Below are 27,334 nucleotides of genomic sequence, written 5' to 3'. Positions count from 1 at the left end.
CCACTATCATCAATCACCACATTCACCAGATCACAATCACCTGACTACTGGTTCCCTCCACCTGTCAGCAATCAGCTCCAGCCCCATATATACTGCAATCCACCCGTTCACTCACTGTCTGGTCTCAACCATACCTTGTTGTGTTCCTGGATCGTCTTACCTGTGCTACTCACCTGTGGTTCCCATACCGTCCTGGCTCTCCTCAGTCCATGCTCTCCGTTACTTCTTAACTCTTTGATTGCTGGATCACCTGGACAGGACACAAGGACTGTATCAGTAACAGATAAGCTGTACCAAGCCTTTCCTATTCCAAACCCACTTACCTGGACTGCTTTCTCTGCTGTGTTGATCATTCGTCTGCTTTCAATAAACCTGCTGTTGTTTACATCACTTACCTCTGTGTTCCCTGTCTATTTGCTGACAGTTGTGAACCCCTTTGTTTACAAAGGTGCTTTACAGTGAGAAATTGATTGTTCTTTTAGCTTGTTAAATGACTCTTTTCATAGCTCCATTCCTCTGTTATGCTACAGTTTCTTTCACTTCCACTTTGATTTAGTTAAATAAAACTTTTATGCACATTCTTGCGAGATGATTCTGATCTGCTTATGAACCAATGTCAATTGATAGAAGATCAATACTGAGTGTTCGCTGGCCTAACAGATTGATTGTAATATTAATTCAGCTACATGAAGTTAATTTGATTAACTGATCCAAATATTTATAATTGATTATAACGAGTTATGATTAATTATTCATATTTTCCTTTTGATCTAATTTGCTACAGTATTAATACGTAACTTTCAAAGACACAATGTTTTTGTACGTTTGGATAGGTACTGAAACGTACATATTGGCAGCATTTAAACATAGTATTATTACGTTTTTACAGTGAAAAAAAATGTAAAATATTTATGAATCTTTCATGTCATAAGGATATATACAATTTCCCTTTTGTAATGTTATGGATAAATGTAAAATCCCTAAACCCCACTCCAAACCTAAACATACCCATTTTAAACAGAATATTAAAAGAATAAAGCTTAAATGTGTAGGAAAATGACTATTTTAGTTAAAATATAACCTTAAAACAATATTTTGAGCCTCTAATCCTACACTTACCCCTAAACCTACCCATAACTATAGTCACTGCATAGGAGAAAACGCCTTTTGTGTCTCACAGCAAACTAAATATTACAAAATGGTTAAACAATTACAGGAATGTTATACATTTTAAGGTTTTAAAGTGTAGACTTGTTTAACATTATGTAATCCTCTGAGACAGATAATTTTTTTTCATATTAAGTAGATGAATAAACTGCATTTAATAAATGCGACTAAAAACATGTATTGATGTGACAATTGAATACAACAGAATTAAAGCAATGGCATGATTTTAATAATAATACAATTAATGTAATTCATACACATTCACACTTAGATACGTAAATAAATTACATTTTATTGCTGTCAATACGTAAATATTTTAGGTTTTAGTGCTATAAATACATCAATATTGTACAATTTTGTGTGTACGAAAAAGTAAATGTACGTGTCATGAGATCACGTTGCATTTAGAGCCCAATCTCTGAGTTAAATTTACCTTATTGATTACAGCAGCACTGTGATTCTACAGCAGAAGATCCAGCATGTTCAGTATAATTCTAATGATTTCTTAAAAGTTATGACATCAAGACATCAAGAATCAACGTATGAATCCATTAACCCAGTGCTAAATTGTGCAGCTGTTAAATTAAAGAGACAATATCACCTGTTACTTTCAATGCAGCTACCTAATGAAGTCAGAAATATTCATCAATTGGAAAATATTTTCACTGGAATAAAACCTGTAACTGATCATTTATTTTCACTTGAATAAAAGATGTTAGCACAAGAAAGCACATTTTTAGGTTACCTAACTAAATGTTTTTACAAAACCAATACAAAACATGGGAAAATAAAAATATAAACAGTAACATAAGTTGTCGATGTAGCAACAAAACAAATCTAAGAATATGATTTCCTCAGATATTTTTAGTCAACATTTAGATGTACACTAGCATGTAGATGACCTATAAGCTAAAGCAACATAACTTTCATTTCTAATTTTAAATTAAGTGGTTTTTAATCCTGATCCTAGACCCACCTCTCGCACATTTTGTATGTCTCTCTTAACTGACACACTCAGTTCAGTTAATGAAACTATCACCTAACAAGCTGATCATCTGAAACAGGTGTGTTAAACACAGAAAATGTGCAGACTGGTGGGTCTCCAGGACCAGGATTGAAAACCACTGCATTGGTTGTTTAATTTAAAAATTAGAGGGGAAAAAATGTGACTGCTTGGAAAAGTGACAGCTTGTTTGTGACGTCTCAGTTGTTTTTCACATTATGTTGTTTAATCTGACACAGAGATGCTGAAGATTCAGGATAAACTGCAAATCCAGCATAGAGGGGTTCAGTGAATGTGGTGTTGAATGTGTGTAAGTGTGTGAGTGTGTGTGTGTCAGAGACGCTGTAGAAGGACAGAGTGCCGGACAACCAGTCAAGATACACTCCTACTCTATTAGAGGATAAAGGGAAGGCTATATTATTGCTCACATTATTGTGCCAGATAGTGAATTCATTAGCACAACAGTATAGACTCCAGGATTTGTCATTGTATCCAAACCAGCAATCACTCACTCCTTTCCTCCTGATGCCTTTATATGACACTACTATTTCAGCACCCTTCCCGCTCCATTCAGCCTCCCAGTAACAGCGTCCAGTCAGACTCTCTTCACACAAAACCTGCTCACAGCTATCAAATCTCTCTGGATGATCAGGATATGACTGCGGCTCTGTCACATGTATAATCTTCCTCTTCTCATCAGACAAAATGAGTTGAGTGTTTATGGTGTTTGGATCCAGTGTGAGATTACCGGCATCTGAAAACAACAAGAGAGATACACAAAGGACAGTTTTAGAGCTGTGTGTGTGTATACTTGTATAACTATACTGTACTTGTGAGGGCCAAATGTCCTCACTTATAGTGAAATATTATGACAATCAACTAGTGAGGACATTTTACTGGTCCTCACTAGTTATAAGGTGCACTAGGTATAAATTGGCCAGAACATGTTTTTATTTAAATCTAGTGTCTTGTACGTTTCTGTGATGGGTAGGTTTAGGGGTAGGGGTTGAGTTGAGTTAGGCTATAAAAATATCATTAACCTGGAAATCTATGCAACATACTTAATAATATAGTCAAACAAACTTGTGTGTATGTCAGAGAAAAGACCTACATTTTCTCAGTCCTGGTGTGATTCTTAAATGTTCTCCATTATCCACACTAGAAAGAGACCATGATAGAAGCCATGATAAATGATTGATTATTAAAAGTCTAATAAACTAATAGCTACAGAGCACCAAAGACACATCAGCTCAAAAAACCAACAGCAACCCCAACTTAGTTAGGGTAAATTCAAGACCAAGTGACTAAACAAAAAATAAATTGTTTTTAACAGTTTAAAAAGCAAAACTCTCAAAACATTATTTCATTATTTCAACCAAGAGATAGTTTTAAACCAGAAACTAATTAAGCAAGTACACAAATTCATACACAGATACTAGGTTAATAAAATAAACAGAAGCCGAAACATCCAGATCAGAGTGACCTGAAGGCTTGTTCTGTTGTTCCACACAAGAGAGAAAAAATGAGACAGACTAAATCCAACAGAACTTTCGCAACCCCCTGTAAACTACCTTAAAAACAGTGTGCAAGTGTACCTGGGTGAACTGGTGCAATTTTAAAACCAAAATTGATTTAAATTGAATTGAATGTCCTTATTGTCATTATACAAGTACAACGAAATTGAAATGCAATCCTTTGAGAGCTAATAATAAAAAAAAAAAAAACTAAAATAAAATAAATCTAATAAATAATAGGAAATAAAATAAAACACACCATACCATACACAAGACATCTCACATTCAGCAGACATGATTCAAACTGAACATCATGTGCAATGTTGAATGTAAGTTATTGTGGTATTTAAAACAGATATTGCTTTGGCATAAAAAAGGTTAATCTCACATTGAGCAGACAGTTACACGACTCATATTCAACATTGCACATGATGTTCTGTTTAAGTTATTGCAGTATTTAAAATAGATATGGCTTTGGCAAAGAAACTATTCTCCCACATATTCCCTCATACTTGAGTAGCTGCAGTGAGCAGTTTGGATCATTCAGTCTGTCGTTGAGCAGCTGGACTCCTGATTGTCCTGGGTGATTGTAGCTCAGATCCAGCTCTCTCAGGTGTGAGGGGTTTGAACTCAGAGCTGAAGACAGATAACCACAGCCTTCCTCTGTCACCATACAGCCTGACAACCTATAGATGGATACATAACACACACACACAGAGAGAGAGAGAGAGAGAGAGATAATCTACAAAACAGAAGATTAAATAAGACATTAAGAAGTGACAGTGCTAAAATTAGGAAAACTACTCTGTCAATCCATTAATGTACCTGGTCTAATGTCCCTGTTAATGCCTATGATTTCTATCAGCTATTACAACAGTGTTGGTTATTAATTAGGTTTCATTTTATTTTGATGGTCCCTTTAACACATTTTGTTGATTATAAGTAACGTTGAACCTACATGTCTACTAATGCTCATTAGAGTGTTAGTAGAGTATCAGTAGACTGGTATGATTAGGGTTAGAATAAATTGACATGTAGTTGCAAAGTTGCTTATAGTCCATAGAATGTCTGTTGGAGGACCATCACAATAAAGAGTTAGCAGATATTAAGTAAACAGTATACTAATACTCTATTGAGAGGTAGTAGACATGTAGTTGTAAAGTTTGTTCAAAAGGGACCATCAAAATAAAGTGTTACCATTAATTATGTTTCAGAGAGTTGTTCTCATGGGTAGTTTTTGCAGCAGAGTATTTATTATGAATGTAATGAATGATGGAAGATTACCCAAGCACTTATTTTACTAAATTAAGAATTAAAATCATATACTGTAAGATCTCCTAATGTAGGCTACCAAGGGTCAAAAGGGTCTGAACATTATGAAGTTAAGACCGCAGGTTATGCTACAAATAAACACACATAAAAATGATGAAAGCTGGTGAAAGCTGTATTAGAGAAATGAATGAGCATGTTTTAAGTCTAGACATTCAGAAAAAAAAATGTTTTAAGCCATTTAATTAAAAAGTTACACAAAAATCTTACACACCTCAGTACCTCCAGCTGACAGTTTAGACTCTTCAGTCCATCAGAGAGCAGTTTTACTCCTGAATCCTGCAGGTCATTGTTACTCAGGTCCAGCTCTCTAAGGAAACCGTTAGGGGTTTGAAGAGCTGATGCAACAATTTCAAAATGCTGATCTGAAGGATTACAGCCAGCAAAACTGAAAGAGACAGAAACACACAATATGTTACAAAATGTTCCAAAAACAACATTCGTCCATCTCAGAAACATCACTAAGCTACAGAACATGTTAAAAGTTTCTAATGCAGAAAAGTTATTGCATTCATGATCTCTAGACTAGACTACTGTAATGCATTACTGGTTGTTCTGCATCCTCAATAAACAAGCTACAAAATAGTCCAATTAGTATCAATTATAAAGTATTGCTACTGACCAATAAGGCCCTAAATGGTTTAGCTCCTGTGTATTTAATCAATATTCTATCGCCCTACAATCCATCATGCTCTTTAAGATCACAAAACTCTGGACTTCTGGTTGTACCTAGGATATCTAAGTCCACTAAAGGAGGGAGAGCATTTACACATTTGACTCCTTAACTCTGGAATAGCCTGCCTGATAACTTTTGGGGGTTCAGACTCAATCTCCCAGTTTAAATCTAGATTAAAGATGCATCTCTTTTGTTTACATGTATTAATTACTTCAATGAGCTCATTGTTTCTGCCTTAATAATACATTATTTAAATTAATAGATTAACTAAATGCGTGATTTGTATATGTTAATTTCTAAAATTAAAATTTTTTCTGAAATTACAAAATTGCACAGAGTCACCTCTGATAACAGATCACTCCAAATTGTAATGTTCACATGCATTTTCTGTAAAGCTGCTTTGAAACAATGTATTGTAAAAAGCGTTATACAAATAAATGTGAATTGAATTGAACCATAATTAAATTCTTAAATCCTTTCTACAACTGGCATTCAAAAACATCAATAGAACATTAATTTTAGCTAACATGTATTCTAAAACTAAGCAAATTATACGCCACTGTGTAAAAAAAGAAATCGTAAAAAAAAATGGTCAATGACTGTCAACTACGGCTGCCAAACAAAAACCTTAAAATTAAAGTAAAATATTCTAATTTAAATAAAGTGCAAAAAACTTGAATAGAAATTTTCATTAAACTTTTTTTTTACAGAGAAACATTGTTATTTTACAGGTATTACATTAATTATTACAATAAAACACCTTCACCCTTAAAACAAAATCTCTTGCATTTAATCAGAAATAACTACATGTTACTGCCTCTGAAATAAAGCAACACACAGCATAACACCAATGTTTTTGGGCTCATCCTGGACTGAAGCACAGGCTCTACTCTTCAGCACAATGGTGACCCACAAAACACACGATACAGAAACCCTTTAAATCCCAACAGAACATTAAACACTAACAAATCTCTCAAGCTCTCAGCATCATTGCTTATTAGAGCCCAGACTTTATCTTTATATTTTATATCTTTATATCTTTATATTTGAGAATCAACAGAGGTTTAGATGTTGATGTTTTATTGAATAAAATAATAAAGTTTGAAGTCACCATTCTAGTGGGCAGTGTTTGCTTTAGTTGGGCTCTTGACCCTTGACTCTTTAACATTACATGTTTGTTATAACAAAAATAAATCAATAAATAAAAAGCAAGAGAAACTCTGATCAGATGATGTTGGTCACTTTTTAAGTGGTAATATAGTCATCATAAAGTGGTCTGATTCACTGATACCAGAGTCTGATCTCTGACTAAATTGTTTAGTATTTGTTGTAATTTCACATGGCAGTGCTGTGACACTATAAAGAATTTTATTAAATTATTATGCAGAAAATATTCTGTCAAGATCATACAGACTCACACAGACATCAAGAATCAGCGTATGAATCTCAACAATGGTGACAATAAAAAAAATTCAGATCAACACTGAATGTCACAAAACAAGCTACTAAAGTCACAAAAAAGCTTTGTTGATTGTCACCATTGTTGAGATTCATATGTTGATTACTGATGTCATTTTAAAAAAACGGTCTTTGACATGGAAAAGTGCTTAAAGCCACGTCAGGGTCTGAGCAGATGTACACACTTTTCATTGTCAGATTACTGCAGGTTTTTGGAAATCTAAGCTATTCTTGCAGCTCGCTAAGGATTTGGACGATGACTGTTGATCTTCTATATGTAAATTACATTAATTAGGTGTTGTTCACAATGTGGAGAACTGAAACCATTCAGCTGCGTGCAAGTTCAAGATCATTTGTGATTTATAGATTTCACATCTGAAAGAGAGGCATACGCTCGTTTTCTGTGTGTACGTTCATTCTATGAATCACACGTACGCACATCTGAGAAGTGATCGTAAGATCAAATTTAGGATGGTTTCTGCGCAACATTTTATAAATGAGGCCCCTTGAGAGATCTGTTAGTGTTTAATGTTCTGTTGCTGCCAGTCATTTGAATCCAATCAGGAAATACCTGTAAAATAACAGTATTTTTTAACATTGTAGAAAAATTTATGTTAAAGTTTTTTTGAACTTACATTTAAATTAGAATATTTTACTTTAATTTAATGGTTCTTGTTTGGCAGCCGCTGCTGCCAGTCATTGACCTTTTTTTTTTATGATTTTTTTAAAAAGTTAAGATATTTGATTGATTGTAATAATTCAGGAATTACCTGTAATATAACAGTGTTTTTCGGTTTATTTAAATTAGGATATTTTACTTTAATTTTATGGTCTTTGTTTGGCAGCCGCTGCTGCCAGTAATTTGACCGTTTTATTATAATTTAACTGTTTTGTTACTGTTTAATTACAGATTATTTTTGTAATTTTACATATATTTATATGTAAGAAAACAGAAAAAAATACTGTATAAAAAATACAGACATTTTTATGTATAAAACGTGAATCACTGTAATTTTTCATTAATGTCATAATACTTAAAATAACAGTCGAGTTGTTAATTTATATATATTGTTTGTAATTTTACAGAGTTTTGAGTATAATTTAAAATAAAAGAAAATGACTGTAAAAAAAATCACCGTTATTTTCCATAAAATTAGGATATTTTTTTTTACAGTGCAGATAAATTATTTGACACAACAACAGAAACTGTAATTCTGTTTAGAAAGGACTCTTCATTGTAACTCATGGACTAAACACTCACAGGGCTTTTGTGCAGTTGATCACAGCTTGTATCAGTCTTCTTCTCCCCTCATCTGATGTGTTGTATTTCTTGAGATCCAGCTCATCCAGCACTTCCTCTGAAATCTGAAGCATGTAGGCAATTGTCGAGCAGTGAGCAGGAGAGAGTTTCTTCTCTGAGTGTTTGTCTGATTTCACAAACTCTTTAATCTCTCTGGACAGAGTCTGATCTTTGACTTCCAGCAGACAGAGGAACAGATTGATGGATCTTTCAGTGGAGAGTCCACGTCCATCTTTGATCTTTTCTTTAATGTACTGTGTGGTTTCTCTGATGCTCTCTGAGCTGTTCTCTGTGTGTGTCAGTAGATCCTGTAAGAGTGTCTGATTGGACTCCAGTGAGACTCCCAGCAGGAACCGCAGGAACAGATCCAGGTGTCCATTTTTACTCTTGAGGGCTTCATCTACTGCACCTTTAAGCAAAATTTGTATTGAAGCAAAATTCCTCAGTCCCTCCATAATTGAAGTTACATGAAAGTAAAACACATAGAAAGCAGCGAGAAACTCCTGGATGCTTAGATGAATGAAGCTGTAGATTTTCCTCTGATGAATCACAGATTCCTCCTTAAAGATCTCAGTGCAAATCCCAGAATACACTGAGGCGTCAGTGACGTCTATGCCACTCTCTCTCAGGTCCTCCTCATAGAACATCACATTGCCCTTCATCAGCTGTTTGAAAGCCACTTCAGCAAGTTTCACAATCACTTCTCTGTTGGACTGCAGGAGTTTCTCTGGATCTCTCTCTTCATACTTCTGATTCCTCATGTTTATCTGAATCAGCAGGAAGTGGATGTACATTTCAGTCAGAGTTTGGGGGATTTCTACACTCAGATCTTCTTTTAGAAGCTTTTGAAGCACAGTGGATGAGATCCAGCAGAAGACGGGTATGTGGCACATGATGTGGAGGCTTTTAGCTCTTCTGATATGTGAGATGATTCTGCTGGCTTGATGCTCGTCACTGATTCTCTTCCTGAAATATTCCTCCTTCTGAGGCTCACTGAATCCCTGAATATCTGTCAGACGGTTGATGTATTCGGAGGGGATCTGATTGGCTGCTGCTGGTCTGGAGGTGATCCAGATGAGAGCAGAGGGAAGCAGCTCTCCTTTCATGAGGTTTGACATCAACACACCCACTGATGAAGTCTCAGTCACATCAGAAACTTTCTGAGCATCTGAAAACATCAGTGTGATTCTGCTTTCATCCAGACCATCAAAGATGAATACAACTTTACACTCCTCATAAATCTTTGAGTCCAGATCCTGAAGTTCAGGATGAAAGTCCAGGAGAAGTCTATGAAGACTGTACTGATGATCTCGGATCAAGTTCAGCTCTCGAAATGGAAGCACAAACATGAAATCTACATCCTGATTGGCTTTTCCCTCAGCCCAGTCCAGAATGAACTTCTGCACAGAGACGGTCTTTCCGATTCCAGCGATGCCTTTAGTGAGAACAGTCTTGATTTGGTCTTTCTCCTCACATCCTAGTTCAGGTGAGGCTTTAAAGATGTCATTGCAGTCAACTGGAGTGTCTTGTGAGTGTTGTGTTCTGGCTGTTTTCTCCATCTGTAAAACCTCATGTTCTTCATTCACTCCTTCTCTCTCTCCCTCTATGATGTAGAGCTGTGTGTAGATCCGGTTCAGGAAGGTTTCATTCTCTTGGAGTTTGTTTCCCTCAAATAATCTTTCATATTTGTTCTTCATGCTGGTTTTGTGCTGGTCTTTGACTCTTTGCGGGTCTCCAGTCTCCAGTGTGTGTTTCTCCAGGACTGCTTCAGTTTTGTCCTGCCTGATGTGAGTCTGATAGTGGGATGTAAAGGATGGCACAGATCTGATCGGCTCATGTATTTCTCGCTTGCTGAAACTAAAAAGAAACAAACAGCAAAAAAGACAACAAGACTTTCAGAAATACATAGGTTACTAGGCATGATTTTATCACATTTTTTCTGTGCATCAGTGCACATGTTGTATATTTTGGAGTATATTTAGTGTTATTTCATTGTATTTAGTCAGTATTACGTGAGGTGTAAAATAGCAAAAGTCTATTTATACTAACAATTGATCAGAGGTCACTGGTCCATCTCTGAATACAGGGGGAAGATCCCTTGATATATTACTCCTCACAGACACACCGCTAGGTTCTGGAGACCCTGATCTCTGTCTATTCCTCCTGCTGATGCTGACAAAAGACAAACAAGACAGAATTTTAGTGCACTAGCTATACTGTATAACTTCACTGTACTATAGATTTACAATTATTTAGCAGATGCTTTTTATCCAAAGCCATTTACTTATAGGGAATATGACAAGCAACTAGAAAGAAAGAGGTAGAGCTAGTGGTTTAACAGGAATTAGTCAAGTGCTTTAGACACTTCTTGAAAATTGCAATTAGGAAGGCCATTCCACCAGTGAGGAACAGTGACAGTGAAAGTTCAGGAAAGTGATTTTGAGCTTCTCTATGATTGTATCACCACTCACCCACTGCAGACTTCTGGAATGAACTGTAAATCACTTAGAATAAAAGCATATTTCAATGCTAAAATAGCTAGTGTATCACCTGGGATCTGTTGTCATGGATTGGTCACTCTTCGTAGACTCACAGCTTGATCCAGGAGATGAAGAACTCATTTTAGAGGCAGAGTCCTCATTTTCTCTCTCATTATGGAGACTCATTTTAGTGTTCTCCTACTCTCATCTGCCAAAAGAGTGTGGAGAGACTGATCTCAGACCTTTTATGTGGAAACACAGAGTTAAATTCTGTACACACACACACAAAAAAAAGGTTCTTCAGCGGTTCTTTGGGGTGGTTGAGGTGCTATATAGCACCACTACCATATAAAGAACCTGTTAAACCCTGTATGGTTCTTCAACTAATCTGAACGCTTCTGATTGGCTATTTTAATTGTAAGCTCAACAGAATCATGTGTGATTGGTTATCATTTAAGATGATCAGACCAGTTATATTTGAATAATCGTCTATTGGCTGGAAATATTGCATATATTATATTGAATCTATTCAGTTTGATCTAATTATTGATGATTGCATCGTAAAGTAATTGCATGGGAAAAAAATGTGAACATTATTGTTAAATACAATATGTTTCCCCCAAACCTTTAATATAATTACACAGAAAATTTGCCCAGACATACACTGTCACATGACAAAAACATCATCTGTGGAAAGAAACTGACACTCAATCACATCAAAATACACACAGAGTAATGGATTGTGAAGACATCATAGAGGATTGGAATTCATTACATTTATTTTATGTTGTTTTTGTTTAGTATTTATTTGGTAAAGCTTTAGATTACAGCCCGGAAAGTACTGTGTAATTACAACGTATTTACAGTGTAACTTCCGGTAATTATAGTGTACCTATAATGTAAGTATGTGTAAGTATAGGGGAAAAAATATGTAAAGTCTGGGGAATAAAGGAGTAACAACCAGGAAAATAACAAATTATTTATACTGTAAGTATTTTAGAACTAAGGGGTACTTATACTAGGGGAAATATACTCTTGTTCCATAGTTACAGGGTAAGTATGACATCTGCGGGCTCTAAATTAAAGTGGTGCTTGTTACCCTCTTTTTCATGTAGTTACAGGGTAAGTATGACATTGCGGGCTATAAATTAAAGTGGTGCTTGTTACCCGCTTGTTTCATGCAATAAAAACACACACAATCTGATATCACTGACTCCGAAACAAAAACAACTTAATTCAAAACTGGTTTACAACACTTATTGATTTTTTAAAATCAACATTTAATTTCAAATTATAAAGTCTTGACAGAAAGTAGCATGTTTTGTCCTTTTTTTTTCTCTCTCTTGCTTGGCTTCCTCCTCCTCTTGTTCCTTTTCTTCTTTTTCAGTCTTTCCAGTTTCCACTTATGAATCTTAAGAAGGAATCCCATGTCTTTTGCTATTCTGTATTATGTAGCCTATTAAAAGAAAATACATTACACCCAGAAATGTTCTCATGGTTTACTCATCTTTTCACTTCCAACCAACTTTTACCAGTTCTCAGTTCCCAATTCTACCAGTTCATAAGAGTTTCTCTTATGTCACGCCTCAAGTTACGTCAAGCATGAACTCTCAATCCTCTCATGCACGCGCAGGTGACAGTTGGTCACAATTGGTTCAAACATTTAAAATATTTGGTATTTTTCTTACAAACACTTATCGTTTCACTTAAGAAGACATTGATTCATCCTTTGGGGTCGTATGGATTACTGTAGTTATTACTGTACTGCCGTTTGATGCTTTGACTTTTAGGAACACATGAACTTGCATTATAAAGCATTCCCAGAGATTGTTTATTTTTCTAAAAACCTTTGTGTTCACCTGAAGAAGGAAAGTCATATACATCTCAGATGGCATGAGGTTAAAAGATGAGTAAATGGTGAGGACATTTCTGGGTGTACTGTATTTTCTTTTAATACATACAGAATTTAAAGAAAGGAAAATTAGAAGAGGAATAGGAGGAGGAAGCCAAGCAAGAGAAACGAATCAGAAGTGTTGTAAATCTGTTTTGGAAAAGTTGTTTTTCAAATAAAGGTTTCCAAGTGATATCAGATTGTGTATACATGTGTTTTTATTGTAGGCTACTTACCCTACTACATCAAACAAGAGTGTAACAAGCATCACTTTAATTTACAGCCCACAATATCATACTTACCCTGTAACTACATGAAACAAGAGTATATTTCCCCAGTATTAAAAAAAAAAATGCAATATTGTAGTTCTACTTGCCTTGAAACAACTCAATCAGTGCACTTTTGCTATAAAATCAAAATACTGTATAAATGCACTGAAATGTAGCCTACCCCGTAAGTTTTTAAAAAGCCTTTATATTTGTACAGTATTATTACAAAAAGGTGTGTAGTGTATGTTCTCACTAAATTGCTCCCAAACGTAAGATTGTTGTCTAATAGTATAAGTACCCCTTTGTTCTAAAATACTTACAGTATAAATAATTTGTTATTTTCCTGGTTGTTACCCCTTTATTCCCAAGACTTTACATATTGTTCCCCTATACTTACACGTACTTACTTTATAGGTATACTATAATTACCGAAACTTACGCTTTAAATACGTCGTAATTACGCAGTACTTTCCAGGCTGTAATCTAAAGCGTTACCATTTATTCATTTTAAATATTCAGTTAATGTTCATCATTTACCCAGCTTGCAGTCTTTTGTCTTAATGTAAAACCCAAGGCAATGAAGCATTACAGGAACAGGTAGATAGAGGGATTTAAAATATATATTTCATTAATAAAATAAACATTAAATGTTCTTTATAACACTGTTAAAGTTTTATACAGAATTTTGGTTCTTTATGAAATAATGTTACAAGCTGAAGAACCCTAATCTAGTACTATTAAGAACTATTTTTGTTTTTATTTAGGGTAGCCTATTAGAACTTCATACAAGTTACACTCAATACAGCACAACTGCAGTTCAGTTATTTCTTTTTCAGGTATTTTGTTATGCTCAGGTCTATCATTTTCCTACAGTTCATTTAATTTTTAGCAGTGTGTGAATGCAGGAAATAGAAATCTGGACAGTTTGAAATAAATAAAATATACATTTGTATTTTTTTAGAAAATGACCCTAGATAAGACTCTTATTTCTCGTCTGGTATCGTATGAAGCCCTTTGAAGCTGCACTGAAACTGTAATTTTGACCTTCAACCGTTTGGGGCCAATTGAAGTCCACTATAAGGAGAATAATCCTGGAATGTTTTCATCAAAATCCTTAATTTCTTTTCGACTGAAGAAAGAAAGACATGAACATCTTGAATGACATGGGGGTGAGTAAATTATCAGGAAATTTTCATTCAGAAGTGAACTAATCCTATATAAATTAAGTATTTAGAACTGTTGTTGTGGTGTGTCGAATTTACCACACCTGAACTACACTTATTTTTGTGGTGCGTCGACGACCAGCGCCTGTCTCTTCTACTGGTGTTTCTACTACTCGTTCATATTGCTTCTACTGTGATACGCATAATAATAATAATAATAATAATAATAATAATAATGTGATCATCATTAGTAGAAAACTGTCCTGTTAGAGAAATATCTTTAAACTCACAGTTTACATCATATCATCGCATGATCTAGAAATATTTGTAATTTATAGGCCTAATCGTTTCCGCCATATTGGTTAGTTTATTTATTCTCGAAATATAGGCTAATGATTAGTGTTTTAAATCCCATGTAAAGAAGAGCATAAAAAGCAGCTCATTTTTTTATGTCACTACATAGTTACATGAAGAATACGTTCTGAACTTACCACAAAATGTGCGTCTGTTTAAACAGCCATACAGTAGTTAACAGGTTTAAAGCCTTGAAATGGCGTCTCTTCTTCCTCCTCTTTTACTTTCGTTTCTACCTGGTTTAGGTGTCTCATTTTCTTATAACTCCACTATGAAAAGTAAACTCCCTCTAGTGGCGTAGGGCATCATCACAGGTCGAACGGGACTGTAGTCAGATGCAGTGGGGCAAAAAAACAAACAAAAAAAGATTTAGAAATAAAGGAACGAATAGGCTAATTGTTAAATAACCATTTAACAAGTGATGTAATGTATCATTACTGCTTATCTAAAACATGGAAAATTCGGTATTTAAAGCATGCCATTAGGCTGGGCGATATGGCCAAAAAATATATCTCTATTTTTGGGCTGAATGGCATTGTCCTACAAACAATGTTGTTCATATTCAAGGCTATGAAAACAAACATGAATGTAACCGTGTAGTCTGTGCTATTTATGCAAAAAAAAAAAAAAAGGGTCAATTCACATTAGGCCTACATTCTAACATTGTAACACTACACTTTAAAAACAAAATGTTTTTTAAAGCAGAAGTTAAACTAAACCACTAAACCAAAAATGAAAATAAATACAAACAAAAGCACAGACTAATTGTAAGTATATTTTGATTACCCTACAATAGTCACTTTACAGTTACTGCTATCATAAAAATACACTTAGGTGTAGGTTCAAAATTCTACATATGGCACATTTATATTCGCCAACAAAAACAAATATTCAACAGCCTAGCAGTGACAGATAGTGTAACACTGTGGTTGAATGTGATTGAAAAAACCCGTCCCTTTCTCACTTTGGTGGTGCGTTGCCCTATTGCCCTAATGAAGAAACCGCCCCTGGTCAGATGTGTGTGTGTTGTTTTCTTGTTTTACCTGTTTACACTTGTGCTGGACAGGATATCAGTGTGTCAGGAGTTTCTCTCAGTCACGGTTCACAGCGGTCAGATGATCCAGACAGACTCCAGCCGTGTCCCACAGAGAGATGACTGTCCTGGACACACAGACTCACAGAGACCCCCGTCCAGCAGCAGAGACTCCAACAACACATCCATTCAGGACATGAGAGAGGAACCAATGAAGATGAAGAATGAAAACAGACTGAGAAATCAGAAAGACACATGAAATGCATCATCTCAATGTTTAGTGTCTGAATCTCTCAGTCTCAATCTGAACTTTACAGATGTAACGTGACAGACAGTCAATGTGATTCACAATGTGCAAATATTTATTGAAGAAAACCAGTAACCCAGTGTTACACTGTGCAGATGTTACAGTAAAGAGACATTTTCACCCTAAAGTTACTTTTGCTAATACAACCTAATGAAGTCAGCTTGATTCAGTCATGTTAATTTATATTTTGCCATTAATTGTAACTTAAATTAGCTTATTCATATTTAGCTTACCTGCCGAAATATTTTGACAAATACAAAATACAGGATAAAGAAATATAAAAGAAATATAAGATACAAGAAATATAAAAGATATAAACAGAAAAAAAAATAAAAATGTAACTTCACATGTCAAGGTGGCAACAAAACAAAATCAAACATATGGATTGCTCAGAACTGTAGTTTTATCTAGCAATTTTGTAAAGACAATAATGTTTAACCGAGTGAGCCAAAAATCACTTTAAAACAAATCAGTCTTGATTGGATAAATTAGTGCATTATTATATTAGTGCATTATCATAACTCATTAAAGTTATGATAACAGAAATAATTAATTTTATCTTCATAATATACTGATCAGAGAGAAACACACTGACCAAACAGTAACAGGTTGTGACAATCCAGCAGGATGAAAGTGAGCCTGTGGATCCTCTGAAACAGTGACAACATCTACAGTAGCTTTTATAAGATCACAACAAATGAAGAGCCAGAGTGTTTCTACAGACCATCACCTTTGACCCTCCACTGACTCACACAATAACAGATGAAGCCTGATACGAGAACAGCCTGTCATAAGATATGCTTTTCCATAGATGTTCATCTGGTGTGTCTCTCAATCAGAATCAGGAATAAAAGTCATTAAAAACAAAAGCAGATGATGATCAAGACTCCATAACTCTTCAGGAACAATAGTTTCTGTTCAACAGTCAGAATAATGTTAGTTTGGATGACATGCAGTGGGGCGGAAAGCTCTTCTGGGATCACAAAGGGAAAGAGATGTTCCTCCAAAAGCACTCTAGTAAATCCTGGAATAAGAGAATCACTTCTGGCATCTAAAAACATTCCTCCAGCATTTCTTCTCCCATGAGTCCTGAAAAAAGTCTAACTCATGAATATACTCAAGCTTTATTCTAACTAACTCTAGCATTCATTTAATGTCGACATCCCAATAGTCATCTTCATCAAAACAGAGAAATTTGTGTGTGTGTCCTTGGATGTGTACACACACACACAAGCACGCATGCACACACACCTTTATTTTTAAATGCATCTTGTGTTTACAAATTTGGTCAAAATTTGAGACGTACACTAGCAAGTAGGTGCTCTAAAAGTTAGATTTTAAGCAACAGAACAGTTTGTGTGTCTCAGTTGTTTCTCACAGCAGGATTTGTAATCTGACACAGAGACAGTGAGGAATCAAACACCCCAAATCCAGCATAGAGGGGTTCAGTGAATGTGGTGTTGAATGTGTGTATGTGTGTGAGTGTGTGTGTGTCAGAGACGCTGTAGAAGGACAGAGTGCCGGCTGACACGTCCACATACACTCCTATTCTATTAGAAAAGGGTGATGGGACAGGTACGGATTTGTTCACATTATTGTGCCAGGAAGTGAATCCCTCGGCAGAACAGTACAGACTCCAGGATTTGTCACTGCATCCAAACCAAGTGTCATTCCCTCCTTTCCTGCTGATTTCATTATATGTCACTGCTATATCTGCCTTAAATCCAGTCCATTCAGCCTCCCAGTAACAGCGTCCAGTCAGACTCTCTCGACACAGAACCTGCTCAAAGCCATCAAATCTCTCTGGACGATCAGGATACGGCTGCTTCTCCTTCACATGTGTTGCTTTTCTGTTCTCCTCAGACAGAATGAGTTGAGTGTGTGCTGTGTTTGGATCCAGTGTCAGATCACAGGCATCTGAACACAGGAAGAAAGATTAGAACAACAAGAAGGAGGTGTGTAAATACAACTGAAGTGTATGCAATGTGCCTATATAGATAGTTAAGTAAATGTGTGTGTGTGTGTGTGTGTGTGTGTGTGTGAGAGAGAGAGAGAGAGAGAGAGAGAGAGAGAGAGAGAGAGAGAAAGAGACCTACACTTTCTCAGTCCTGGTGTGATTCTAAAAGGGTCTCCATGGTCCAAACTAGAAAGAGACAAATATAACTCACATATGATAAATGTCTCATTAAAAGTGTGCAAGAAAATGCAAAAATATCAGTGAGCACATTAAAATGAATGAATAATGATTTCTTCAAACAAGTCACTCAAATAGGGAAAACGGAAGCCAGATACAGAAAGAAACATTAATAATAATAAAGTTTAACATCTACAGAGTTCCAAAGACAGATCAGCTCAAAAACCAACAGCATCCATAAGAAAGTGAAAATAAAGACCAAGTGACTAAACACACAACTAAGGCCTTATTTAGATGGTATTAAGATGCGTTTTGGTCGATCAAATCACAAATGGACGAGGGAGACACATACCCGTTTCCACCTGGTATTTTAATCCATCTTTTTTGTCCACTTTCAACCACTTCTGTCCTGATTTCTTCAAAGGGAAGGGTCTATGGGCTTCCCATAATGTTTATGCGTTAGGTCAGTAGGCACAGAGTAGGTGGTTTTTAGTGGCTGTTTGAACACATTCGACCACATGAGCATTTACACTATGAAAGCAATCTGTTGTAATGCGTTTTTGACTACCTCTGGAAGTGGTCGAAAGCGGACAAGCTCAAAACATTTTACACCCTGTTTACACCTGTATTTATCGTCGTCCACTTGTGATCTGATTGACCAAAATGCATCTTAATATCAGGTGGAAACAGGGCTCCCTGATAGCACAAGTACATCTAGGAGCTGTCTGTTTAATGTCTGCATTTACATCTGCAAGATGTATTTTTAGTGTGTTTGCGCATCTGCAATATGTCTCTAGGACATTTCCTGTTAGATGTCATATAGATATTTAGAAGATGTCTTTAAGATGTTTATTAGAATGTATGTACAACTGCTTTTTCTAAGGGTGCTTTCACACTTGGTTCGATTGCCTGGACCGGACCCGAGTTAGATTGCTCCCCCCTTCCCCTGCCCCCACTGGACTGTGTTCATATTGTATTATTTGGGTCCGACCTGTAGTTTGTTTGCATCATCAAACCAGCAGCTGGGAGAACAGCGCAGGAGAAGGCAGCAAAATGCATAACGTTGCCCTCCTCACTTTTATATTTTTGTTTTTGAACCGTTGGTTTTGTTCATAACAGCACTTGCGTCTATCTGCCGCGAATGTAGAAATGAGATAGGCTACACTACAGCTCTCTGCTTGCAGCACATCAGTCACGCTCGTTGGGAAAGTGAGTGAAACACGCACACAAACACACATTTTTATCAAATAATATAATACGCTGAATATGTTCAGCGTAGACAGCTTTTAGCTGTTGCTGCGCGATGCAATTCCCTATGTGTGCGAAATGCACATAACCTCTAGGTTGAGAAGTGACATCAAACGTGCCACTCATACCATCTCTCCTTCACTCGCTCTTTCAGTGGTCCTTAGGTTGCCAGGTGTTCATACCAAGGATCAACACACGTTAGTAAAATAATGTTTTTTTTTTCTTTTTTCTTTTTTCTTTTTTCTTTGTCTAAGATAAGTTTTTTTGGTGGCCACGGTACATTTTATACATATATAGTATAACTTTGTATTTTTCCCGCAACTGCATTTTCAAAATAGCCCAATTGTGCAGAAAACCGCAACCCTGGCAACACTGTCTGAAGGCTTATTCTCATTCTACAGCGGTCAGCACTCTTTCTCTCTGCTGCCACCTACTGTAAGCCTGAGGAAGATGCCACGACTGAAATTAAAAGATTTACATTACTGTTTTTTTTTTTTTTTTTTTTTTTTTATCAATATTTACATTTCAGAATATCAATTTTAATTTCAAAGCATTCCTGCAAATACAGTAATACTCCAGTGCTATCTCCAGTGCTATTTTTGTATGAAAACGAAGCCCAACAATAGATGTATGATCCACACAGATATCTGATCTCACCATCATTAATTTTGGATTGCACATAAAGAAAGGAGAAAACTGAGGCTATAGCCAAAATCCATAAGAACGGTGGCAACTTAAAGATGCTGAAACAGCCAAGCAGCAAATTTCCTCAAGAACTGTGCACATAAGTATTGGTACTGTTTTCAAGACAAAGTGGTCACACCAAGATTTGATTAAATTCAACTTATTTCACCCAACTGATGTTAGCAGTATCAGTAATCTTGTGTGCAACTCCTTTGATACATACTCAAGTTTCTGCAGTGAGCAGTTTGGATCCTTCAGTTTGTCGTTGAGCAGCTGGACTCCTGATTGTCCTGGGTGATTGTAGCTCAGATCCAGCTCTCTCAGGTGTGAGGGGTTTGAACTCAGAGCTGAAGACACATAATCACAGCCTTCCTCTGTCACCATACAGCCAGACAAACTATAAAGACACATACACAGTAAGATACTATAAAACACACATTGACAGTCAGACAACATACAGAGATAAATTAGATCTATTTATCTATCTATATAGAGAAAAAAGATATCCAAATATAAATATGGAGAGGATCTGATGAAAGACATAATAGGTGCTGAAATAATCGATTAATTTTATTTCTAGACCATTCAATTTAACACTCACGGGTCGGTAAAGTCGTCAGCACCTTTGCTTGCTTTTTTTTTCTTATCAGTGCAAAAGAGACTCAAAATACTCCATCAATTTTGGTCATACAAACAAGAGTTATACATTATTAAAAACTGTAAAATGTCTTCTTTTATTTGAGTACACTCACATTAAAAACAAAACGTTGTGCTTTTTGCAAAATAAAGAAAACTAAGATGATGCGAGAGCTGCAGTCTCTTTCTCAATGAAGTCCATTCTGATAGTCCTCAGAAAATGAACTGTAACTTAGTGAATACTAATCACACAAACATGAGACATATAGCTAAAGAAACGTTGAAATGTCAGGTTTTGAATAATGTAAGTTAAAACAAATAGTCTCTGTTTGTCTAATCTGTTTGAAATGAGAGAGATGTCAGACGTTTGCGAGTCAGCTCATTATCCGCTAATGCGGCCACGCCCACGGAGTGCGCGCTCTATTCAAACACAAATTCAGAGGTGATCCAGGCATGCAACAGAGTGAATGCCCGCATCAGCTCAAAAAATGTATCAAGCTTAGTCAGATTCATAAAAATCGTTTTGAGACGCAGTGAGGAATAATTCTGGAAGAATTTACCTCAGAGGAAGAGCACGACCTTTATTTTGAAGATCAACTAGGTCAAGCCAATGATTGTGAATGGTAAAATTTTTTTATTCTTAAGTTCTTTATTCTAATTGCGATATAGTGTATGTGAATATTAAACTGCAAAAAGATTGTTTAAAGATGAATCCTGCAAGTTTTGTGTGATACAGTGTGAATTAATGTATTTTTCTGTATTTTTGATCAAATAAATGCAGGCTTGATAAGCATGAGACTTCTTTCAAAAACATTAAAAAATAATATGTGTCCAATCTTTTGATCGGTACTGTAATTTAAAATATAATAGGCCTATACAAAATTTTCTTCACATGATGTGCAATAATATGTGCATGCATGACATCACAAAAATCATGTTTTTTGTTAAGAGTGGACATTATATTAATGTTAATACAATAGCTGATATGATCCTGTTATCAGCATGCGCACAGAGGGTTTTTTTCTTTTATCTCACAGATTTGAGAATCATAGTAACCAGATATTGGCCCACATTGGACTGCATGCATATGATACTGAGATCACTAACTGGAAGCAGGAAAGTGTTTTTTTTTTCTTCTTCTTTCTTTCTTTCTCCAGTGCAGAAACACCAAATGCCAGGTATGTGATGTTCACATATATCTTTAAACAGGATTTATTTCCAGGTATAACTGTGTACTCAAAATGTGTCTTTGACTCTCATTTATATAGTTAACAATATAACTACATTCCTCACTGAATGGCTCATTATGTGGCTCATTAGGGGCAGGGTCTTAATCTCCTCAGGTGTGCGTCACAGCATCATCATGAAGATTCACGAAGATTCTGGGCATCCGAAATATCTAAGATCAAATCTTACACACCTCAGTATCTCCAGCTGACAGTTTGGACTCTTCAGTCCATCAGAGAGCAGTTTCACTATTGAATCCTTCAAGTCATTGTTACTCAGGTCCAGCTCTCTCAGGACAGAGTTTGAGGATTGAAGAGCAGATGATATAATTTCACAATCCTGAGCAGTGAGATTACAGTCAGCAAAACTGAAAGAAAGCAGAACACACCCTAATTAAATTCTTAACCTCATCCTACAACTGGTATTTCAATAATATCGACTTCATTCTTGTAAAAGAGATTATAAAAATGAGCAAATAACACTCAAGATGTATTAGTTTGCACAACAAATAGAAATAGTAATTCCATTTAGAAAGGACTGTTCATTGTAACACATGAATAAACACTCACAGGGCTTTTCTGCAGTTGATCACAGCTGGTATCAGTCTTCTTCTCCCCTCATCTGATGAGTTGTATTTCTTGAGGTCCAGTTCATCCAGCACCTCCTCTGACATCTGAAGCATGTAGGCGATTGTTGAGCAGTGAGCAGGAGAGAGTTTCTTCTCTGAGTGTTTGTCTGAGTTTGTCACAAACTCCTGAATCTCTCTGGACATAGTCTGATTTTTCACTTCTAGCAGACAGAGGAACAGACTGATGGATTTTTCAGTGGAGAGTCCATGTCCATCTTTGATCTTTTCTTTAATGTACTGTTTGGTTTCTCTGACGCTCTCTAAGCTGTTCTCTGTGTGTGTCAGTAGATCCTGTAAGAGCCTCTGATTGGTCTCCAGTGAGACGCCCAGCAGGAACCGCAGGAACAGATCCAGCTGTTCATTCTCAGTCTTAATGGCTTTATCTACTGCACCTTTAAGCAGATTTTCTAATGAAGCAAAATTCTTCAGTTCCTCCATAGTTGTATTCACATGGTAGTAAAACACATAGAATGCAGCAAGAAACTCCTGCATGCTCAGATGAATGAAGCTGTAGACTTTCCTCCGATGAATCACAGATTCCTCCTTAAAGATCTCAGTGCAAATCCCAGAATACACTGAGGCGTCAGTGACATCTATGCCGCTCTCTCTCAGGTCCTCCTCATAGAACATCACATTTCCCTTCATCAGCTGTTTGAAAGCCACTTCAGCAAGTTTCACAATCACTTCTCTGTTGGACTGCAGGAGTTTCTCTGGATCTCTCTCTTCATACTTCTGATTCCTCATGTTGATCTGAATCAGCAGGAAGTGGATGTACATTTCAGTCAGAGTCTGAGGGATTTCTGTACTCAGATCTTCTTTCAGAAGCTTTTGAAGCACAGTGGATGAGATCCAGCAGAAGACGGGTATGTGGCACATGATGTGGAGGTTTCTTGCTCTTCTGATGTGTGAGATGATTCTGCTGGCTTGATGCTCATTACTGATTCTCTTCCTGAAATATTCCTCCTTCTGAGGCTCACTGAATCCCTGAATCTCTGTCAGACGGTTGATGTATTTGGAGGGGATCTGATTGGCTGCTGCTGGTCTGGAGGTGATCCAGATGAGAGCAGAGGGAAGCAGCTCTCCTTTCATGAGGTTCAACATCAACACACCCACTGATGAAGTCTCAGTCACATCAGAAACTTTCTGAGCATCTGAAAACATCAGTGTCATTCTGCTTTCATCCAGACCATCAAAGATGAACACAACTTTACACTCCTCATAAATCTTTGAGTCCAGATCTTGAAGTTCAGGATGAAAGTCCAGCAGAAGTCTGTGAAGACTGTACTGATGATCTCGGATCAAGTTCAGCTCTCGAAATGGAAGCACAAACATGAAATCTACATCCTGATTGGCTTTTCCCTCAGCCCAGTCCAGAATGAACTTCTGCACAGAGATGGTTTTTCCAATTCCAGCTATGCCTTTAGTAAGAACAGTCTTGATTTGGTCTTTCTCCTCACATCCTGGTTCAGGTGAGGCTGTAAAGATGTCATTGCAGTCGATTGGAGTGTCTTGTGAGTGTTGTGTTCTGCTGTTTTCTCCATCTGTAAAACCTCATGTTCTTCATTCACTCCTTCTCTCTCTCCCTCTATGATGTAGAGCTGTGTGTAGATCCTGTTCAGGAGGGTTTCATTCTCTTGTAGTTTGGTTCCCTCTAATAATCTCTCATACTTGTTCTTCATGCTGGTTTTGTGCTGGTCTTTGACTCTCTGCAAGTCTCTAGTCTCCAGTGCGTGTGTCTGCATGACTTCTGCAGTTTTGTCTTGCCTGATGTGAGTCTGATAGTGGGATGTAGAGGACGGCACAGATCTGTTCAGCACATGTATGAAAAATAAACAGCAAAAAAGACAATGACTGTTGGAGATCTTCAGAAATATATAGGTTACCAGGTTTGATTTTAGCACCCTTGTTCTGTGCAGTGCATATGTTGCGCATTTTAGAGTACATCTAGAGTTATTTCATTGAGTCTTAAGTCATTCATGTGAAATGCACTACAGTAAAACAACAAATAGATGTTTATACTAACAGAGGATCAGAGGTCACTGGTCCAGATCTCAGTGCAGGGGGTTCAAAACTCATTGATTTGCTACTCTTCAGAGACACACCGCTGGGTTCTAAAGACTCTGATCTCTGTCTCTTCCTCCTGCTGATGCTGACAAAAGAGAAATAAAACAGAATTTTAGAGCACTAGCTATACTGTATAACTTAAATGCACAATGGATTTACACTTTTTATTAATTTAGAAAATGATTTTCATCCAAAGCCATTTACAAATAAGGAAGACAACAAGCAATTCATCTAATGGAGAAAGTAACATGAGAATTCCTGCAATTTAAAGTTCAAAAATTGTACAGACGACATGGTGGTGAAATGGTGAAAATAGAAAAAAAAAAAAAAATCATAAGTAGTAAAAGTATAAAGTATTTGTTTTAAATGAAATAGTGAGAGACCAATTAACAGGATTCACTCGAAAGCTCATGGAAAATATGAGTCTTAAAAAAAATACAAGGAACTGAACAGTTTGAGTATAGGCTTGGGAAGATTATTCCAACAGTGACACTGATGGTTTAGAATTTTTGTCTCTGTGTGATGGTACCATGAGATGCGCTTACTCATCAGTCACAGGCTACTGGAATTAATTGTACTTCATTTGAATAAAGGCATCTGTCAATAAAAAAAGGCCAGTGTCTTACCTGGGGTCAGAGGTCACTGCATCACTGAATCCAGAGGGAAGATTCATCATGGATTGATCACACTGCATAGACACACAGCTCAATTCAGGAGATTAATAACTCATTTTACAGGCAGTGCCCTTCTTCTTTTCCTCTCTCTTTTTATGGAGACTCATTTTAGTATCCTACTCTCGTTTCTCAAAAAAGTGTTGCGCTTGATTGACCTTTTATAAGGAAAGAAAGTTTAAAAATATAGTTTAAAAAATTAAATAGACAGACAGGCATATAATGATGTTGTTCCATAAGTGTGAGTAAAAGATGACAGTTTTCATTTTTTAAAAACCCCTTTAGGTAGAACACACCAGTACAGTTGAAGAACTATGAAATGATTACCGGTTTCACGATAAACCACAATAAAATATCCTGATGTACGATTACCATTAGTATTAACGTTTAAAATGTAAATTTAATTATCATTAAAACCATCTTTGATTATCATGACTTTGAAAAATTGCAGTAAATCCTGTCCAGCCAGCATCAGTCTGAGGCAGGGACAGCTTGCAACGTTGTTTTTTGTACGAGAAGACATGGCAGAATGCAGTGACAGTGCACAGGAGATTTTTCAGCCTTCTAAGATGAACAAATCTGAAGGTCTGGTCATATTTTGGCTTTTACAAAAGTCCTGAGGGAAACTTAATGAAGGATGGTCATGCTGTCTGCAGAACATGCAAAAAGACTCGCTGCAAAAGGAGGAAACACTTCAAATCATCTTCGTGACCACCCACTGTTGTATAGCGAACCAAGGTGAATTAACTTTTACCTCAATACCAAAACTAAGTTGGGGAAATAAATAATTGGACACAAAATATTGTTTTGATTTGAAATATTTTCTTATCTCACTTGTAATTACTGTGAAGTTTCCGCTAAGAAAAGTTTGAGCAAGTGGCTATGAGCCAAGACGAACAAACAAGTTTAATTCATATTCAAATACATTCCATGTTATCGCTCAGGCCTGGTTTCAGAATCACTGAGAATGCTTTGGAGATAAGAGAGGGTGTTCCAGTGAAGTGCAGATGTAATCTGTAAGCAATGGCTCCAGAACTACAGTAACACATAGAAATATATATATATATATATATATATATATATATATATATATATATATATATATTTTTTTTTTTTTTTTTCTTAATCAATTTTACAAGATTAAGAAGTCTAGAACAAGTCTAGAAGTCATTACATTTGTAAATATTTATCCAACAGCATTAAAAAAATTAAAATATTGGCATTAAAATATTGCTGAATATCTATAACAAATTAACTATTTTCCTATTTTATTTAACCATTTGAATTTTTTTTAAATAAATAATTAATACTAATATTTATTTTTGCTAATAATTATAAATCTTAATATTAGTATTCATGCATGTAGTACATATATATATATATATATATATTATTATTATTATTAAATTAATATGTTCATCTGCATTTACACTGCAAATTCAGAAATGAAACTAAATGCAAACATACATCACACAAATAACTTACGCAAATTCAGCACATAAATAGCTTCCGCTTTTACCTGTAATGCATTTATGTAACAACAACCATTGCGTGTCTTGTTTTTTTCCTTGTTTGTGCAGCAGAAACAGCAATCATATGATCACTGATGTTGCGTCTGATTACAGTAGTAAAATAACTACTTCTGTGCATTAAAAAGTGTTCTAATTGAGAAATATCTTTATCTTTTCACACGCGATCTACACATATCAGGATATAAACCAGTATTTTTTATTTTTATTTTTATTTTTTATTTTTTATTAAATAAGATGTAGGCTATTGATCTAATCGAAGTAAATCTGAATGCATATCTAAATTCACCTAAACACTTTAAACGTCCATGTTTCTGAAAGAGCGACTGAGCTATTCTGGGTTTGAAATTTCATGTAAAAAAGACAAAACACAAATAGCAGCTCATTTTTATAACTACATGGTTATATGAAAAAATTCTAAACTTACCACAAAATATGTGGCTGTTTAAGTATCCAGTGTTAACAGGTTTGAAGCCTCAAAATTGCGTCTCTTCTATTCACCCTCTTTTCGTTTCGATTCGTTACCTGGTAACCACACCCATAAACTCCACCCATAAGAAAAACAGTTG

The 27,334-nt window shown here is 36.0% G+C and overlaps 2 protein-coding genes and 1 pseudogene across 2 annotated transcripts in view; 1 reads left to right on the top strand and 2 right to left on the bottom strand.

The window, feature by feature from the left end:
* The window catches only part of LOC127508390 (caspase b-like), a 183,592-nt gene that overhangs the window by 21,978 nt on the left and 134,280 nt on the right, over positions 1 to 27,334 (top strand). The window lies entirely within an intron of this gene.
* LOC127505116 (NLR family CARD domain-containing protein 3-like) lies at positions 1,375 to 14,846 on the bottom strand. The gene is made up of 8 exons (XM_051880494.1): positions 14,742 to 14,846; positions 10,998 to 11,135; positions 10,497 to 10,619; positions 8,409 to 10,304; positions 5,228 to 5,401; positions 4,197 to 4,370; positions 3,282 to 3,328; positions 1,375 to 2,924 (listed from the first exon to the last, which is right to left on the bottom strand). Exons 2-8 carry the CDS (start codon positions 11,111 to 11,113, stop codon positions 2,371 to 2,373), a joined length of 3,084 nt encoding a protein of 1,027 aa, XP_051736454.1. The 5' UTR covers positions 11,114 to 11,135; positions 14,742 to 14,846; the 3' UTR covers positions 1,375 to 2,370.
* On the bottom strand, positions 14,975 to 26,244 carry LOC127505062 (NLR family CARD domain-containing protein 3-like; annotated as a pseudogene).

Source organism: Ctenopharyngodon idella, chromosome 1 (assembly GCF_019924925.1).
Source record: "Ctenopharyngodon idella isolate HZGC_01 chromosome 1, HZGC01, whole genome shotgun sequence".
Lineage (NCBI taxonomy): Eukaryota > Metazoa > Chordata > Actinopteri > Cypriniformes > Xenocyprididae > Ctenopharyngodon > Ctenopharyngodon idella.
Note: the sequence above shows the minus strand (reverse complement) of the source record. Positions and strands in the feature narration are given on the sequence as shown.